The 18,492-nt window shown below is 41.0% G+C and overlaps 1 protein-coding gene across 7 annotated transcripts in view; it reads right to left on the bottom strand.

The window, feature by feature from the left end:
- baiap2b (BAR/IMD domain containing adaptor protein 2b) overlaps positions 1–18,492 on the bottom strand; it is a 91,328-nt gene that overhangs the window by 41,381 nt on the left and 31,455 nt on the right. For all 7 annotated transcript variants that reach the window (XM_044338175.1, XM_044338174.1, XM_044338176.1 and 4 more), the window contains one exon: positions 1,083–1,144. In XM_044338175.1, coding sequence (XP_044194110.1) covers positions 1,083–1,144 — 62 coding nt within the window. The remainder of the gene's footprint in view (positions 1–1,082; positions 1,145–18,492) is intronic.

Genomic DNA, 18,492 nt, shown 5'->3' with positions numbered 1-18,492 from the left:
GACACACACACACACAGGAACACAGAAACCTCAAAAAAACAATGCGACAAACACTAAACAGACCAAACCTCAAGTTGTTACATGACACAGAAAGGAATGTTTAGTGTTGCAGTGCGAGAATGACTTGAAGGGATGTATTTGAGTTGCCATCGGAAACGTCACACCCAAAAAGGAATAGGGAAGGATGTCTGGCACGTAAAACACACGCCAAAGTCAATGTGCTGTCTGTGTGCATGTATGTTTTATACTTTTTTATACATTTAATTTAACTATACTATTTTTAACTGTACTTCTGACAGTCGATTAAACACATTTCAAATGATTAAATAGAGGCAAAACGCATCTATTCTCGCACTAAGTGACCTCTTACCGTCTTTGTTCCCCCCTCTTATCATCCATGCAGGAAGACATAATATTTTCTTTGACTACTATCAGCAGGATATTTGCTGAAAAAGCAAGAACCCCCTAATGATTTTAGATTGCAAGACGGAGAGTTCATCGCCTAGAAATGTAGACAACAGTTTACGAGTCTCACTGAAGAGCTGTGATTTACAAGTTGCAATGTTTTACTTTACAACGCTGCTGCTCTAATTCTCAGTCTCCCCACATAACAGATAACCATCTGCTAAATGTCTAATTTGCAAATTGTACAAAAAACATCATGATTGCCTGAGATTTTTCACATCCATTACCCAAAAGGATGAGAGGACATTCAAATTTAAATATCCGATCCAAATGCTCCTTATTTCCTCTCTTGGTTGACTAAATGTTCCTTGTAAATGTAGCCACAATTGGCCAATTTACGCTTTGAAAGGTTCAAATAAAAAGGTCTTCTGGGTAATTGAACTAAAAAATATTTTCATTCTCTATAATGGCTGTAATTTACATATCAGAAGACCAGTAAACACTGCTGTCAGAAAGTACACTAGAAGCTACTCAAGTACACTGATGAGAGAGTGTCATTACTTCCTGCCTTGCTGAGTATTAAATATTAAATTTACAATCTGTTTGGCTCCGAATTCGTGGCTTAAGAAGTGCTGATTTTAGCATCACCACCGCCGCCGTCACTACCACATGCTCACCATCTCTTCAAGCTGGATCTGGATCTGTCTGTGCACTTCAGCCATCTGAAAAAGCACCTCCCCTGCAGGGAAGAAGACAAAGAAAAGAAAGACAATAAACAAAAAGGGGAAGGGGAGGGGTGGAGAGAGAGAGAGAGAGAGAGAGAAAAAAACAGATAGATATTTAATCTTTCCAATGTCTGTGAGAGCTACATACATCGTGCAAAAAAAAGAAAGACCATGCAGCCACACAGAACAGATGAGAGACAGGTGTGTGGTGTCGAGGGAGGAGGAGAAGGAGGTAATGGACAAGATGAAACATCTGTCATGATACCGACGAAGCAGACGAAACTCAAAAAAAAACATTACAGGAATATGCAGCACAGACAGAATGGATGAAAAATAAATAAAAAGAGTTAATCAAGAAATCTACTGAATGTTTTAAATTCAATCAGACTACTGTTTTACCAAGAGCTTACATCACTACTGCTATTAAAAACACAAGAACAGCATAATAAAAAAAAAAGTATTTCTTCTTTGCATTAACACAAATGTTGTACTACAACATAACAGGAGAAAAAAAGAAAAAAAAACACCAAAAAGCAGAACCCAGAAAGAAGTCAAAAGCAAAAACAAAAAGAAAGGAAAAGAAAAAAAATAAATAAATAAAAAATTTTAAAAAAGTAAAAGGATGATTCATGCAGCCAAGGAGAGGTGCGTGTCATTTTAAGATACCTACATGCTGCCTCTTCTGAATATGCAATGCATTGTAAAAAAAGGAACAAAAAGATCTGGTTTGAGCAAAGAACAGAAGGATAGAGACCTCGATAGACAGTGACAGATCAAACTACCCCAGAAAAATGAGACACACGACAGGTTTTCACATAGAAAAACACTCAGACAGGCAGTTAGTCAGAGCCTCTACTTATTTACATACCATCTATATACTGTGTGTATCAATGAGTGCCTTAACACATACTGGATTCTTTAGGTTCTTGCTTATATTTTAGTAAGTAAACATCCAATTATTATGTTACAGTCCAACTGAAATCACATTTAATCATCTCTCATCTCTAAATGTATTGGTAATAGTTTTGTATTACTAGAATGAAGACAAAAGGTCTTTGAGGAAATATCAGAAATGCTGATATTTGGGGGGATGTGTCGGTGTCTGTGCTAGATTGACAGTAGCTGGAGGGGCGTGTCGTGTCTGTGTTTGATTGACAGCAGCTGGAGGGGCATGTCGGTGTCTGTGCTTGATTGACAGCAGCTGGAGGGGCGTGTCGGTGTCTGTGCTTGATTGACAGAAGCTGGAGGGGCGTGTCTGTGTTTGATTGACAGACGCTGGACGGGCGTGTCCGTGTCCGTGTTTGATTGACAGAAGCTGGACAGGCATGTCTGTGTCCATGCTTGATTGACAGCATGTCTGTGTCTGTGTTTGATTGACAGCAGCTGGAGGGGTGTGTCAGTGTCTGTGCTTGATTGACAGCAGCTGGAGGGGCATGTCTGTGTCCTCCGTGTTTGATTGACAGCAGCTGGAGGGGCATGTTGGTGTCTGTGCTTGATTGACAGCAGCTGGAGGGGTGTGTCAGTGTCTGTGCTTGATTGACAGCAGCTGGAGGGGCATGTTGGTGTCTGTGTTTGATTGACAGCAGCTGGAGGGGTGTGTCAGTGTCTGTGCTTGATTGACAGCAGCTGGAGGGGCATGTCTGTGTCCTCCGTGTTTGATTGACAGCAGCTGGAGGGGCATGTTGGTGTCTGTGTTTGATTGACAGCAGCTGGAGGGGTGTGTCAGTGTCTGTGCTTGATTGACAGCAGCTGGAGGGGCATGTCTGTGTCCTCCGTGTTTGATTGACAGCAGCTGGAGGGGCATGTCTGTGTCTGTGTTTGATTGACAGCAGCTGGAGGGGTGTGTCGGTGTCTGTGCTTGATTGACAGCAGCTGGAAGGGCGTGTCGGTGTCTGTGCTTGATTGACAGCAGCTGGAGGGGCGTGTCGGTGTCTGTGCTTGATTGACAGAAGCTGGAGGGGCGTGTCTGTGTTTGATTGACAGCAGCTGGACGGGCGTGTTGGTGTCTGTGTTTGATTGACAGCAACTAGCCATATGAACGGAGACAAAATAAACTTCTTTGGCTACAAGTCATGGACGGCAAGAGCAACGACCAAACCGGCATCTAATGGGTCTGAAGTGACATTTGTAGGTATGTTTACATGCTGTTTAATCTGCTAACTGACGTTAGCGGTGCACTTTTCCCCTGTGAATGTTTGTTTGGTGACTCGTTCAACATGCTAAACGGCAGGAAAAGATGTTTGTTATGTCTAAGTTAAATAAGAAGGAAACTTTAGCAGGAAAGCTAATGTGGATTGTTGTTCAGAGTCTGTGGCTCTTGTGTTGTGTAGCAGGATGCGATCAGGCTCAGTGTGACCATCTGCTCTGCCTATGATAGAAGGACACGTTATCACTTTGACTTGATGTGTAGAAATAAGGACTGCAGCTGTGTATGCAGATGGTGGAACAGTATTTTTCTCACTTTTGGTTTCTGACAATTTTTTCCTCAAAGGGGAACACAGGATACGTGTTTTACAGATGAGATATGTTTGCTGCAGTAGACAAAAAAAGGCAATTTAATTTCAGTTGGACTTTAAAAATTGGATGATATTACTTTTTTTTAAATTATAAACACAACCTAAACAAACATTTTTGACAATGATGCCTGATATTTTGTTATTAAAAAGCAGTAACGAAGAGTAGGGCCCGACCGATACCTTGATATGTCAGTGGATAAGTCACAAGACACTGCAGTACAGAAATGCAAAAGACATGTTTGTAGTAACTTTAAAATGTCCTGGTCGGCACATATCTTCATCACAATTCTCTAAATCAGACTTTAAGGGAGCAGGAATGTGTTAATACTAAACAAATATCAGTCAGCATAGCTTTATAAAATCTCAAATATCGGTATCGACCTCAAAAATCCAGTTAAGCCTGAGTGTGTGACTTGTTCAGTGATGAACACTTAACCATTAAATATGATTAACAGTTAATTTAAGTAATAAAATAATAGTAATAAAGCTTTACTGGAAATCAATATATTATCATAAAACAACTATACAACAAACGCTAAAACTATACAACACTTAATTTGAGGAAATAAGGGTTAACATACATAAAAACACATCTTATAAAACATACTGTATATATATTGCTATTTCTTTTTGTATATCTACCAACATACTGTATATGGCAACACTGAACCAGTATATCCACGGTGAGATAATATCAAGAATAAATCTATAACTTGGCAAATAAGCTTTGGTACATTCACTGAAAGTACCAACAGTAGCATATCCTACAGCTGCATCGCCACAAGAAGCACTGAGAGCTAATTTATTCTAAATGAACCCACTAATATGCATTAATGGCACTCATCGGCCTCCTGCATAATGTATGCTGACATCAGATAATGTACAGAATGTTGTTGCAGCGCCGACATGAGCGAGGCGTGTGGGTGGGCATCGATGGACCTGTGGATGCCGGACAGTGGGCGGGGTGGGGGGGGGCGGGGGGGGTACACTGTGAGAGTGGGCTGTCAGAAGGGGATTAATGGGCTTAATGGAAGTGCTGCGGTCATGCTGACAAGACTCAGTCGGAGAAGATGGGATTTAGGAAAGGTCGGAGCAGGAGGTGGGGGGGCACAGGTGGCATGTAGATTTACTCAAGTATAAGATTTAGCTTAAGTGCAATTTTTATTTTTCCTCCAATACATTCATCTAATGGCTAAATGTACTTAGTAGCATGACATTTTACATTAAATATTAGGGGAAAAAACTTTTAAAATGTGCTCGTTTTCTGAGATTTTCATGGTAAACTCAACATCTTTGTGTCTCTGATTGAACAAAATAAGTCATCTGAATATGTTAACTTCATTAGCATGTTTCATAATTTTTGGACATTTTATACACTGAACAATGAAGCGATTATTAAAGAAAATAATTGTCAGACCTACTGATAATGAAAACAATAATCGGTTGCAGGCATGAAATACTTTTATGGATTAATACTACTTTTCCCCTTAGTTTTCTGTGTGTGCAATGTGGTAAAATACAACTTTACAACAAACAAGCTCAATATAAACTAAAATAATTAGTCTTAAAAGTAGATTTTTGGACACAGAGTCCCTCTTCAAGACCAGAGACACACCAGATGGAGGACCCAAATTATATGGAGTAAACCTGGACTTTTGGGGCCCAGTTGGTAATAAAGCCTTGTCACTAAGTACTTCTTCCACCACTGGTGTGTGAGATCATCCTGACTGATATATATCGAGATAAACCGCGTAGAACACAGAGAAACATGCAGCAGTTTTATCCGGAGTCACAATAACAAAAATGCTCTCGTCTTGACAGCTACGCCTCCTCTCCACCCATTCGCTAACGAACATGCAGCGACGGCTATAACACCGTGTAAGTGTTTGGCTGTGGTGGGACGAGGCATTAGGAGCAGTGAGGCAGATAAATGCACAGGCGTGTACTTTCAAACTCTCCTTTGATTCCTGGAGGGCGCCCAACGCATACACGCCACCCGATCTATTAACAAACAGCCACCGGCCATCGACAGGCTACTGAACACACACACACACACACACAAACAAACAGGTGTTGATCTTGTTTTTTCATATCCCAGAGGAGTGTCAGAAAACAGCATTTTATAAAAAAAACATTCTTAATAGAGAGTGGAATTAATAGGGTATTATTTTTTACAGATAATAAGAGCGTATCTTGGTATTGTTCCACAGAATATAACATCATTGGACTGTGTTTTCTGTGTATTTTCATTTTTGTCCCTTTTAATATCTCTAAATATGTGTCATTTCTTACTATATCTTAGCAGACTGTGTCCAAATACAATAAAACTTTGTATTTCTGAATGTTGTTAAATGCAAAAACTAATCAAACTGATACAGAAAACACATAAAAACAATTTAAAGCAAGCAAAACTATTTCCACATAGTTATTATTATCATTATATTATTATTGCTTCCTATAATGTTTATGCCCTGGGTGTTGCCTCTCAGGCTACATGCTGGTTTCTTTAACTCTTGGTTACTGGTGTGTGTGAGTGGAAAGTCTGCAGATGCTGGTCAGGGCAGCAAGTATAGGGCTGCCAACTAATGATTATTTTCATTATCACTTAATCTATTAGTTATTTTCTAGACCAATCAATGAGTAGTTTGGTCTATTGAATGTCAGAAGATCCCAGAGTCCAAGATGATGCCTTCAAATGTCTTGTTTTTGTTTGGCCAAACAGTCCAAAACTCAAAGATATTCAGTTTCTTATCATAAAAAACCAGAAAACCAGAAAGTATATTACATCTAAGAAGCTGGAACCACATTCATTTTTGCCTTTCCTGCTTGAAATATTGCTTAAACAATTATAATTGCTGATTAATTTTCTGTCCATCGAAGTACAAAGACGTTGCAACTGCAGAGAACTCAGAAAAGGGTCGGGGCACTTTTTTTGTAGAAATGCAAATATAAAATTAACAACCATTGAAACTAACTGTCATTAGCCTATTAATGTAGATATTTACTGAAATCCAATTAAAATGTGTTATCTGCAAAACTGGATACAAAAATATAAATGTAGGAATTGCATTCATACAGGTTTTTTTTATGAGGTTTAATAACCTCAACTTCATTGAAACCTACTTCTGAAACCAAACGTAAGCCCATGGTTCAAACAAACCCACACACACACACAATAATAACCTTTATGGATTCAAGTGCCCCTGCAGATCAGTTACTGTACAAAGACAAAGAGAGACAGAGGGACGTCAACTCTCATCCTCGCTCCATCTTCACTTCACTCTCTCGCTCTGCCAATATGAAGCCGTTGAGCTGGTGATGAAATATAGCCGTAGGATTAACTACACTTCACGCTATGCTCGCTTCTATAAAACAGAGCCTCTGTCATTTATTTCTGGCTTTTACAACAGATGTGCATCATCTATAGACTAATTAAGGTTCTTCTTCATTGATCCCCGCTGGGGGAACGGTCTTCTCGCTTGTTCTCCTTCTCCGGCAGGTCAGAGTTCAGCACTCATAGCTTCAGAGTCTCTCCACTTCACACTCGAGTGGAGCAGATGGTCGATAAGAGGTCACCCCGCTGCCAGCTGCTGCAGCCAATAAAAATGTGCCGTTTTCAATGTTTGCCTGTTTTTTTTTTTTTTAGTTTAATTCTGGTTGACTGCAGCTTGAGTTTATTTTCATCTCTTTTAAATCACTCGTCAAAGTGACTGCCGAGATCTGGGAACATTGTGACATCACTACAACAGGAGACAGGTGGGAAAACAGAGTGAATGCACCTGAAGCACAGGCACTGGTTCAAGCATCCGCAGGGAAATCATACTGTAAGGTTACTTTCTCTTTTAAACTCTCTTGGGTGTCTTGACGGTTCCCTTTAGGGTTTGACCGCCCAGTAGTTTCATAAAGTGACATAAAAAGGTGCGTAATTCTGCATCATCTTCCCTGCTGTCTGGGGCGGCTGCAACTAGTACAATACATCCCGTCCATTAACAACAAGGATCTTTTCAAAAACAAAAGCGTTTTTAATCAGGGGGGACCCAAAAATCATGTCATTATAAACCTTTAATTAGTACCTTTCTTCAAAGTACTCTCCTTGAGATGCGATACACTTGTCCCAGCGCTTCTCCCATCCCTGGAAACATTTCCTGTGGTCATCTTTTATCAGTGTGGCCAGAGCCTCCTGCTTCCTGCATTTCTTCCCACGGTGGCGAATCTTCTCCCTTTCAGTCCTACTTTTAGTTTGACCAAGCTGTAGGCATACGCTACCTATAACTACACCCTACTCCTGCCTGTGCGATCAAGAACTTCCGGAAATTGTTGGGTTTTTAAGTGGCATCAAGACATCAAGGACCGCCACAGAACACCCCCACCTCCGCTAATGGTCTGAACTGTTGGCAATAATCAGTCACTGCACAGAAAAACTACATTCAAGTCCAGTTGGTCAAAGTTGAACCAGAAAATCAGCCTGTAAACTGAGATTTGATTAGGATAAGTTTGGCTAACGTCAAGGCCTGACTGCTTAGCGATGTCGCCATATCCGTAGATCTCAGCGATTAACCTGATTAAAGTGTTATTATTAGCAAACTATGAAAATAAGATCAAACTTGTAATGAAGCCAAAGTTTCCTTTAAAGTCCTAACTACTGAAAGAGAAACTTCCAACAGGTCTCGCAGTGCACATCTATCAGTTTGTCCTAAGCCGATGAATTTGTCCTGCAGGCGTTCATCAACCAGAAGATCCCCAACTTCCTGGATGTTCTTGTTTCATTGCACTCGTTAATCTAAAAAAACCTCCCACCACCTCTCACTTGTATTGTGAAATATTGGACTTCCACCCACCACCACCACAACTAAGCCGCTTACTGATAATCAGAGCAGATCACAACATCTGAGGCTTAGAAGGGAGTAAAAGCACATTGTTGTCCGCACCCACAGAGTGCACAGGTCCGGATCAATTAAATAACACACAAATGCTGCATTTGTCTACTAAAAAGGTTCTCACAAACTGATAGTACAGCTTCCGTACAACTGTCCACTAGTCACAAAATCTTTTTTTTTTCCCTCTTAATCTGACTTTCATTAGGATTTTTGGCTTTGCATGCCAGTGTGGAAACTAAAGACAGGGTTTTAACTGAGTGTAGGGCCATTTCATCTACCAACCTAGGAAAAATAGCCCAATTAAGCAAATAAAAAGGCATTTTGTTGGTTTAATACTTACAAGATCCATCATTAAGTCTGTGATTCAGAGGTTTACGGCACACGTGGGGAGAAATTAGAATAACAACAGCTTCCAAAATACAGCTCACAGGATTAAATTTGAGAAATAAGGACTTGTCTATCAACCCTGATAAGTCAAACTGGGGTAAAGTTCATTCAGAAAAAAAAAAATTGGTCTCAACCATCAAATAACAAGCGGTCAGTATGTGTGTGTATGTGTTGAGCACTTCTGCTTGCAGCACCAGAGGAGGCCCATTACTCAGTGTGGCTAACCCAAGGGCAGCACTCACATCTGAGTTTATTACCCCGGCTACTCTCCATGTGACTCCTGAGCTCAACAGAGGGTGAGAGAAAGAGAGAGAGAGAGAGAGAGAGAGAGAGCAGTTAATGGCCATACGGTGGAAGGTGTTTTATGTAGTGTGTGTCTCTGCAGGGACTGTATTATAGGAGCCTGAAAGCAAACACAAGCAGCTCTAATCCCCAGAAAGCTGCAGTGGCGGGAGTACAACGTGCTGCGGGGAGATTTGTCCTCCTCAGAGCCGAATGATTGACACCGTTATTGTTGTGCTCCTCTGGGTCTTTAATTTCTTTTAACTGCGGCTGCATGCGCGTGCACGTAAAAACACACCCGAGGACACGAATTGTAAAAAAGCAGACACAATAGCCTTAATAGTATTTATATTTTTAGCATCTATTTGACAACAGAATGACTTGACAAGTTTTTGTTGCAGTTACAAGAACAATTTATCTACATTTTTGTGTATTTGCGGTCCAACATGATAATATAAAACCCCTCACTGTGCTGGCGGTAATATAGAGGCTAAAATGTCCTTTCTGTCACCGTGTTCCTCGTTATAAATTGAAATAACGGCACAAATCCTTACAACTTGATGACACAATCACACATAATCATGTCATAAATGTGTTTTTGAGAAGAAAAATGAATCCTTTCAAAAAAAGGAATCAGGCCACAGAAGATCAATATGAATGACCGGCTATACATAATCATTCCAGGGTGGCTGATGAGGTGCAAAATGGAGACTGATTATGTGAGAAAGCAGATGCAAGCTGGAAGCGACGGATGGAGGCATGGAGGGAAAAGACAGAGATAAAAACCGGATAGCTTTTTGTGTTTTGACAAAACCCACATGGACCCCAGCTGGTCAATAATAACTCTGGCATCTAAACTCCTCATTTCTGGCCTCGAATTGGGTCCAACGTTGGGAAATCAGCAAGAATTTTTTTAAACTGAACATGGTCTAAAATCAGGCTGTAATAAGGATTTTAGAGGCTTACAAACATCACTTCACCTACTAAAAAGAGGCAATGAATTCACTGACAGCTTCACGCTACAGCGTGGTGTCAATAAGCTAACGAGCTGACAAGTGTTACTATGTTTTAATCTTATAAACATTCAGAAACTGAGAATCCAAAATGGATGAACAGTTAAAAGATATTTTTTCTTCTTGTCAACAAATCTCATGTGTAGAGCCAAACCAACGATGAATTTATCTACTTGCAAGTATTGTATGTGTGTATCCAAAGCCTGATATATTCTTTGATGAGTTTATTTAGACCAAAGACTAATAACTATAATAATAAATGATCATTTTCAGTCTCCGGAGAGTAGTTCTGTGTAAGGCAGACATCACTGAGCATGTGCGGGAACGTGGTTCTATGTTGTGCTACATATCACAACCTCTTGACTTTATGCTACATTGTGCATCGTACATAACTTGAGTATAAGTATGGCCTTACACAGAACTACTCTCTGGAGACTGAAAATGATCATTTATTATTATAGTGAAAATGTGATTAATGTGAGTAATTATTAGTCTTTGGAGCCATTTCTAAAAAAACTAATGCGACCAAACTCTTCATAACGAAGGAACATGTCACCCAGTGCAGCAGGGTGGCTCATTGACGTGTTTTTAATGGTTTTCAGACAAAAACGGAGGAATAAGATATATCAGGCTTTAGATACATAATATCTAAAGTACTTTTTTTTTTTAGGTTTTTATGCCTGTTTTTCCATTTGGGATTCCCAGTTTCTAAATGTTTATAACATGCCAAACTGAACATGGTAACACTTGTCAGCTCCTTGTTAGATTTTTCTCGCTGCTGTCTCATGAATATCATACAAAATATTTGTGTGTGTGACCTGGATTGTTTGGCAGCCAGTTCATTCTGCAGTGCCTCTGGTTAGAGCCTGTTTCACATTATTATCAGCATCATTAAGTCACCATTTGGCTGGATCCCCACATCAAGGACAATGCGACAGCTCAAGGACATTTTATAGTACCTAACAGGTTATTAAAGCCACATTAACACGCTGTTACATCAATTTGTAAAATCAAACACTATACAAACCCTCCATGATATCTTTTCGTGACCTTACTAACACAAAAAGACATGAGGCTCACTGTTGACAAGACAGCTTGTTTGAGAGCGCTGATGAATGTGACACTCAAGATAGAAACATGAAATAGAGGCAGAGGAAAAGCTGTAGACAGGTGGTGTGGGGTGAAGTGATGGATGGCAGGTGGGGGCGATCAAAGTGCTCGGGACTGTGGTGCTCTGTTGGCAGCAAGGTTTTGATTTGACCGGAGACTGTCTGAAGGCTGCTAACGAGCCGGGAACATTGCTCTCTGGCTTGCATGCCTCTCCCTCCTTTGTCTCTTTCTTCATTATGCGTCTCTCTTTTCTTCCTACGTCTCTCTCTGTGTCGTCCCTCACCTCTCAGATTGAGTCGAGGACAAGGACTTTCTAAAAGGGCAGAAACAGCGAGGGAAAGCTAAATTTGTACAGTGAAGCTGCTCTGATGACGCGCAGACAGACGGATAGCTCCGTCTCCCATCTGTGACTGGTCACTTGGGTTTTGGCAATTAAATAGTAAGTTGACCCTGGACAGAAATTAAAATGGTTAATAATTAAAAAAGGGTTGGGAAAAAAAGACCAAAAATAAAAAGTAAAAGAAAGAAAACTCCACCAAACTATGTCCATTCATTCCATAAGTTTATTGACCTGTTTAATCCTTCAGCTGGGGCCGACCCCTTAATGCATTGGGTAAACGGTTTACTACACACAGTATACAGTAATCAAAATGCCTGTTTTTATTAGTTGGTAGCTAGTTTAAGCATGATATGTCTGTGCCCTAACAGGACTCTTGCATGCTTCAGTTCTGCCCTAATTTGCCCCATCTGCCCCTGTCAGTGGCCCAACACCCCTCTGTTTGGTGAAACTACCCCTCTGATGGGTTCAAGTGCCCCTCTAGCTTACTCAAGTGCTATGATTGGCCCACGTGCCCTTCTTGGTGAGTAACCCCTTTGGACCAACTATCCATCTAACCCTTACCCGTGTACCCTTCTCTGGTTGGCCCACTTGTCTCTCTGGTCAGACCAACTGCCCCTCTAGTCGGCCCAAGTGCCCCTATGATTGGCCCATGTGCCACACTGGCTGGCCGAAGAACACCTACGGGTGGACCAACTGCCCCTCAAGGTGGCCCTAATGAGCCAATTGGACCATCTGCCCCTCTATATTACCCAGATACCCTTCAGGGTGGCCTATGTGCACCATTAGCACTTGGGCCCCTGCTGTTGGCCCGACTGCCCTTCTAATTTACTCAAGTGCCCTTATGATTGGCCCAGCATGAGCCATTCTGGCTGGCCAAAGTACACCAAACAGGTGGCCCAATCGCACCTCTAGGTGGCCCTAGTAACCCCCCTTGCTTGGATTAACTGCCCCTCTAAATTACAGGTACCTCTCTGATTGTCCCACATGCCCCATTTGTACTTGAGGCCCTTCCAGTTTGTTCAACTGCCCCTTTAGTTTACTAAAGTGCCCATACGATTGGCCCAAGCACACCTACAGTACAGGTGGCCCAACTGCCCCTCTAGAAACCAGCTTGCTTGGACCAGGTGCCCCTCAAGTTGCCCCAACTGCCCATCTGATTGGCTTAAAAGCTCCTCTGGTTACGTTATTAGCCACTCTACTGCCACCTTCAGGCAAAAACGAACTTAAACACTTCAAAGACAAAAGGTGCAGCTTTTTTCCACAGAGTTTGAGCACATCCCTGCACAGAAAGATAAACACTCACTTGACTAATTTAAAAGTTTTCCATCCATCCGACTGCCTTGAGATGAAACCTGCACATGCAGATGAATAAAACGTCAATCATCCTGTACTGTGACAACGCTTCTCAGCGTTGTATAACTCAATTAAGCCAATTAAACTTCGGTAATATTCAGAAAGTAGTTCCGACTTTGTTCAGACTTGTCATCAACTGATGATTAAAAACGCCACATTCACCCTGACTTTTTAAGGTCGGACACCAGCAGAAACCGTCCCCTGGTGGATAATGTGCGTAGGAGTAGAAGTTTTTACACTGCAAGATGGTGAGATGATAAGGCCGGGGGAAAAGAATAATAAAAAAAAAAAAAGAAACACTTTGAAAGAGTGCTCTCGCTGCAATTTCCCTCCACACAGAGTGAATGCCGGCTGAATTCAAATTGGGGTTGAAGCTCAGGGGAAATTCAGCCTGTGCTGCCTAAGAAAAACGAGGGTCACCAGAAGGTCACCCGTTTTTCCTCAAAGTGAGTAGTGTGAGATTTCAAGCGAGTTGAAATCACAGTTGGAGGGAAAACAAGAGCCAATATTGTGGAAGAATTTCCCTGAGAGATGCTCGGTGACTCAGCAATAACAACCTCATAGTGTCACAGAGGATGTCGCTTCCCCGTCCTTGTTTATGAGTCTTTATTATTGCTTTCATCTCCTGTTCTCTTTACCTCTGCTTCCAGGAGCAACTGCTCTAATTTCTCCTGCTGCCATCCAGCTGCCGCGACGACAGCGCGGTGATTTAAGTCACCTCTCTCCGAGACAAAGGATTATTATTTGAGAGCCAAATGAGCAGAAAATTATACAGTAAAATCCACTGATGAATACTGAACCGCAGGAAGGAAATTTTGTCTATTTGACCCATCAGAATTACATTCTCCCCTGCTGGTGTCTAATATCTGCATCTGAGCCTTGTTCTCATCGGTGAAAGCCTGCTATCCTTTCACAGTATGTCTGATGAAGTGGAGGAAAATGCCTCGAAGGCCTGAACACTCTTCTAAATCTTGTTCCTATGAATTAATTATCCAAAGGCTAATTGTTTCCTGGACCTCAAATTTGGCCATCTGAATTAACCTTAAATTGTTTTAATGAGATGGATGTTACGCTAAAGTGTGTTCAGCCCTCGGCAATGGGAATAGACGAGAGGATGATGAGTTAGTAGAGGGCAGGCATGGAGGGAAAATTTAATTAAAGCTAAAAAATTGAGTATAAAATATGTGGACATGCTGTTAATTCACTTATGGTTACGCCTGGCAGGATGGAAGGAGCTCTGGTGAAAGTTGGTCAGGACTCATCAGATGTCATAATTTGTTTGTTTCAATTTCAATAAAATATCTGGTAATTTATGGGTAACTATTTTAACAATCGATTGATCAAACATTCAACATTCAACATTGATCAACATTTACAGGTTTTAGACTGTCGGTCGGACAAAACAAGACATGTGAAGACCTTCTTCACCTTGGAGTCTGGGAAACTGGGATATTTAGACCAAACGATAAATCAAGAGTTGCAGCCCTATTATTTTAATTTCTTTAAAAAAAAAAAAAAAGATCAAGACTGACAAAACAATCCAGATTAAAAGGTTTTACTCGCAGTACTTGGATGAATTTTGGCGCCACCAATTTTTAAAATGGACTATTTACTGATCTGTGTCATCTTGCAGCTACAGACAGACAGTTACATTATGGGCATGAAGACATAAAATCAAGGTGAAAGTTAATTTAAATGGACCCCTTTCATAAAAAAAAAAAAAAAAAAATCCTGATATTTTTCTGTGAAAATCTGTAATAAACAAATAACAACGAGCCTTAGGAATGAAGAGGAAGTAGAGGACGTTGGATAACTCGATAATGGTAAAAAAAAATGAACAAAAGAGTGGACGAGGTCATCACAGGGAAGGTTCAGGATGAGATTTTTGTCTCCAAGGTGCCACTTTAAGTGGTTCTAGTTTGTCTTATATGGGTATTTTATTTATGACAATTTTGTTGTCATTGTAAGTTGGTATTGTCTACCTTTTCTGAGTCAGTTACTCATTGTTTTATTGATCAATGTGATTCTAAACTGCTGTTTGTATCATTGTTGCTGTTGTTGTTGGGATCCCAGGAAGACTAGACTCACCTAATGAGTCCTCCCAGTGAGGCTTTCCTGGCTAGATAAAGGTTTAATTACATTTTTAAAATCTTCTTCCTTATATGAATATTGTTCCATATTGTTAAACCACATACTGCATGCCTGACTGTGACACTGTTCAGACTTTTTATTTCCATTTTAAATGATAGGAATGAGAAGCTACTGCTGTAACGTCCAAGGACAGAGCATGTATGGAGAGATACAGGTTTGCATCTAGGATACTGAAATTCAGCCATTCACAGATTATATAAAGACAGTCTGCCTGTTCTTCCTTTCAGGTTTGAATGCCAGAGCACAGAACAGAGTGAGTACCACCTCTGCCCGAATTTGCATCTGAATGACTTGAACCTTATATGGTCAGAGAGGGGAACCGGAACTGCAGGAGCTTCCTCCCCCCCCTCCCTCCCCCCTCTCACAACTATGTCCATATTTAGTATACGGAAGAAAGATGATGTCGTGTTCAGCCGTCCTGACATCACCGACGAGCCATTTTTGGTGCGCGCATCGAGCATCGTACTCAGTCTCTCCTCCTCCTCCTCCTCCTCCTCCTTCTCCTTCATTCGGAGCGGCTCCAGTCGAGGCGTTTTCGTTTCATCTATTTTTAGAAATGTGTGCAGAGAGTTGGCGTGTTCTCCCAGGGGCTGCCTGAGCACCCACATCAATGCAGGGGCGTTCGCAGACACAGAGAGAGGAGCAGTAGTGAAAGAGGAGTAGGATGAGTGGGATGACACTCTCTCTACTCTCTCTGCAGTCGTAGAGCATCTCGTTTCTTTCTCTCTCCGCACGGGGAGTCATGCGGCATCGTGTAAATTAAGAATAACTGAATGAAACACGGCGAGGCATCGTTTTCCTCCTGTGCTGTGTGGTATCAGCTGTGCAAAATGATAAACAACACCGCTCTCTCTCCATGAACAAGTGTCCCCATGAGGAGATGTGAGTCAGTTTATTTTGGGCCTCAGAAGTGGATAATAATCGTGTGATAGTTTTTTTTTCTTTGCATGTACTAATTACTCAGTATGAGCACTCGCCTGCTCCGGCATGTGAGGGTGTGTGTATGTACAGTAAACGTGTAACTATGTGTGTGTGTGTTTGTGTGAAGGCAGCTTAAATCTATCATTAAACTGCTGCCCTGCTTCTGCTGCAGTTTCTAAAGTTACACAGCAAACAGCCAAACTTCTAATGAAAGTAACAAGCTATAATCACAAACACCGGAAGCCTGCATGTAATGACTTCTTCTTCTTCTGCAGTTTGATTCATTCAGATAACTGCATTACTGATACCTGGAGTTAAGAACCAGCTCTGAACTGAATGAAATGGGTATTTTGATTTTGCTTATTTGATATCTGAGATTTTAAGGGCGAAGTTTGAAACTACCGAGCTTCCATCAATGCATCGCCACGTGTTAACCAACATGTATAGCCTGGTCTTGACTAGGGCTGCAACTAATTGTTGTTTCCATTATCAATTAAGCTAACCGATTAACCGAGAAAATTGTTTTTTGTCTATAAAATGTGTCAGAAAATAATGATTAATGTTGTTATAACGTCCAACAGTCCAAGTCTACGTCTTTAAATGCTTGTTTTTTCTGACCAACCGCCCCAAAACCAAAAGATATTCAGCTCAGCGTGACAATAAAAAACATAAAATCCTCTCATTTGAGAAGCCGGTGTTTGTCATTATTACTTTAATAGACTAATTGTTGTAGCTTAAGTCTTTACAATATGATAGAGCTGATAACTGTGCCACCGCCGACATTTTGACTTATCAAAAAAGCAGGAAAAAGCAACAGGTGTAAATAACTTTAACAATGGCTCCGTTCCATTAATTATCCCATGTCAGTGCGCCAGCAGACACATTACCAGAGACCTGCAACTGACTCATCTAATGCAGCCATCACTAAATTCAACAGGTGCTTTTCCTGTGTTGACAAACAAGTCAAAATATTAAAAAAAAAAAAAAAAAAAAAAGGATATAATGAAATAATGCCCCAGAATTATTTACAGGGATAATTTTTAACAACAGCACAAAACAAAAGAGATAAATAATATTTATATGTCTTCATTAGATCCATCTCAGATCCTCAAGCCTCTATATGCTGACCATGATCTTTATATTATAGTCTTCACCAGGACGAATCACAAAACACCTCATCATAACAAATGATGACATTAACCTGGGTTTGACCGCCATGTTTGTTTTGTTTTCAAATAATATGACAAGACTCTGGACCAGGATTCAATTCAGTTAATAAAATCTAAAATAACACCAGTCTGTGGATCCTCAGGCTCCGGAAGCGACAGCAGGTTGCTGTACCTGTTTGTCCGCTTCACTCAGAAACAGATACCTCTCATACCTGCACAGCTACGTTCACTATGTTCAATTATGCTGCAGGAAAAACTGCACATAGTTTCAATTTACTGACTCACTCACACAGAACAGCAGAGAAATCCTTCAGTCCAAACTTTATAGAACAAAATTCATCTAAAAACTTCAAATACAACTCATGATTCCACCTCAATGTTCGGTATATAAAGGTCTTATGCTGACTTATTTATCAAGTAATCTATAATATCTTTAAAACCTGCATTAATAGATTTTTTTGGCCACTTGGAGGCAGCAAAAAAAATCTACCACCTGGTGAATGTGAGTCCAACATTCACTCTCTTTTAGCTCTGTTTTTACTCTCCATCAACTCCTGAGGGAAATATCTGGCTAGTCTACAGCTAACTGTGTCTGTTTGGTGTTGAGCAGGTAGTGTACAGCGGCTTTTAACAGCTTTTTCTCTGAAAACAGCTGTCTGCTGCGGCCCAAAACAACACTATGAGAACGCTGAGAGTGAACCAAAGCAGTAAAGTTGCAGCCGGACAGATAAACAACGAGCTGAAACTCACTATAAAGCTCCGTAAAGCCGAGAGGAGCTGCAGAGTCGCTGATAATTCTCTGTACAAGCCATGATCAACACATCACACAGCGACGATATCATCCATTCAGTCTGGATATTAGCAGTGATGCTAATGTGTAAGATCATTTATCAACAGTCCAGTGATTCCCCTCATTTTCTCAAACCCAACTCTCCGTCTTCTCCCCGTTTCACCCCGTCACGTGCAGCTCCACATCCTCCGCTCATGTGCTAATGCCATTAGCTACCGTTCATCTTAATGCTCTGATTAATTGCATTGTTTCAGCGACAGGCAGAGACTTTCTGCCAGAATTCACTGTGTGAGTTTAAAGTCCAGGGCCTGTTAATTCAGCTTTGTATCCCCCCACCACCCAGCCCCAACCCCCCCTCAACAAAACCCAATTATATGAACAATTACAAGTTGGCCGATTTTACAAATCTGCCTGCAGTCTTCATCAATTATGAAGTGTGAGGTAAAACCCTGG

The sequence above is a fragment of the Thunnus albacares genome, chromosome 20, assembly GCF_914725855.1.
Source record: "Thunnus albacares chromosome 20, fThuAlb1.1, whole genome shotgun sequence".
In the NCBI taxonomy this organism is placed as follows: Eukaryota; Metazoa; Chordata; class Actinopteri; order Scombriformes; family Scombridae; genus Thunnus; species Thunnus albacares.
The sequence above is the reverse complement of the archived record's forward strand: the minus strand, read 5'-3'. Positions and strand labels throughout refer to the sequence as shown.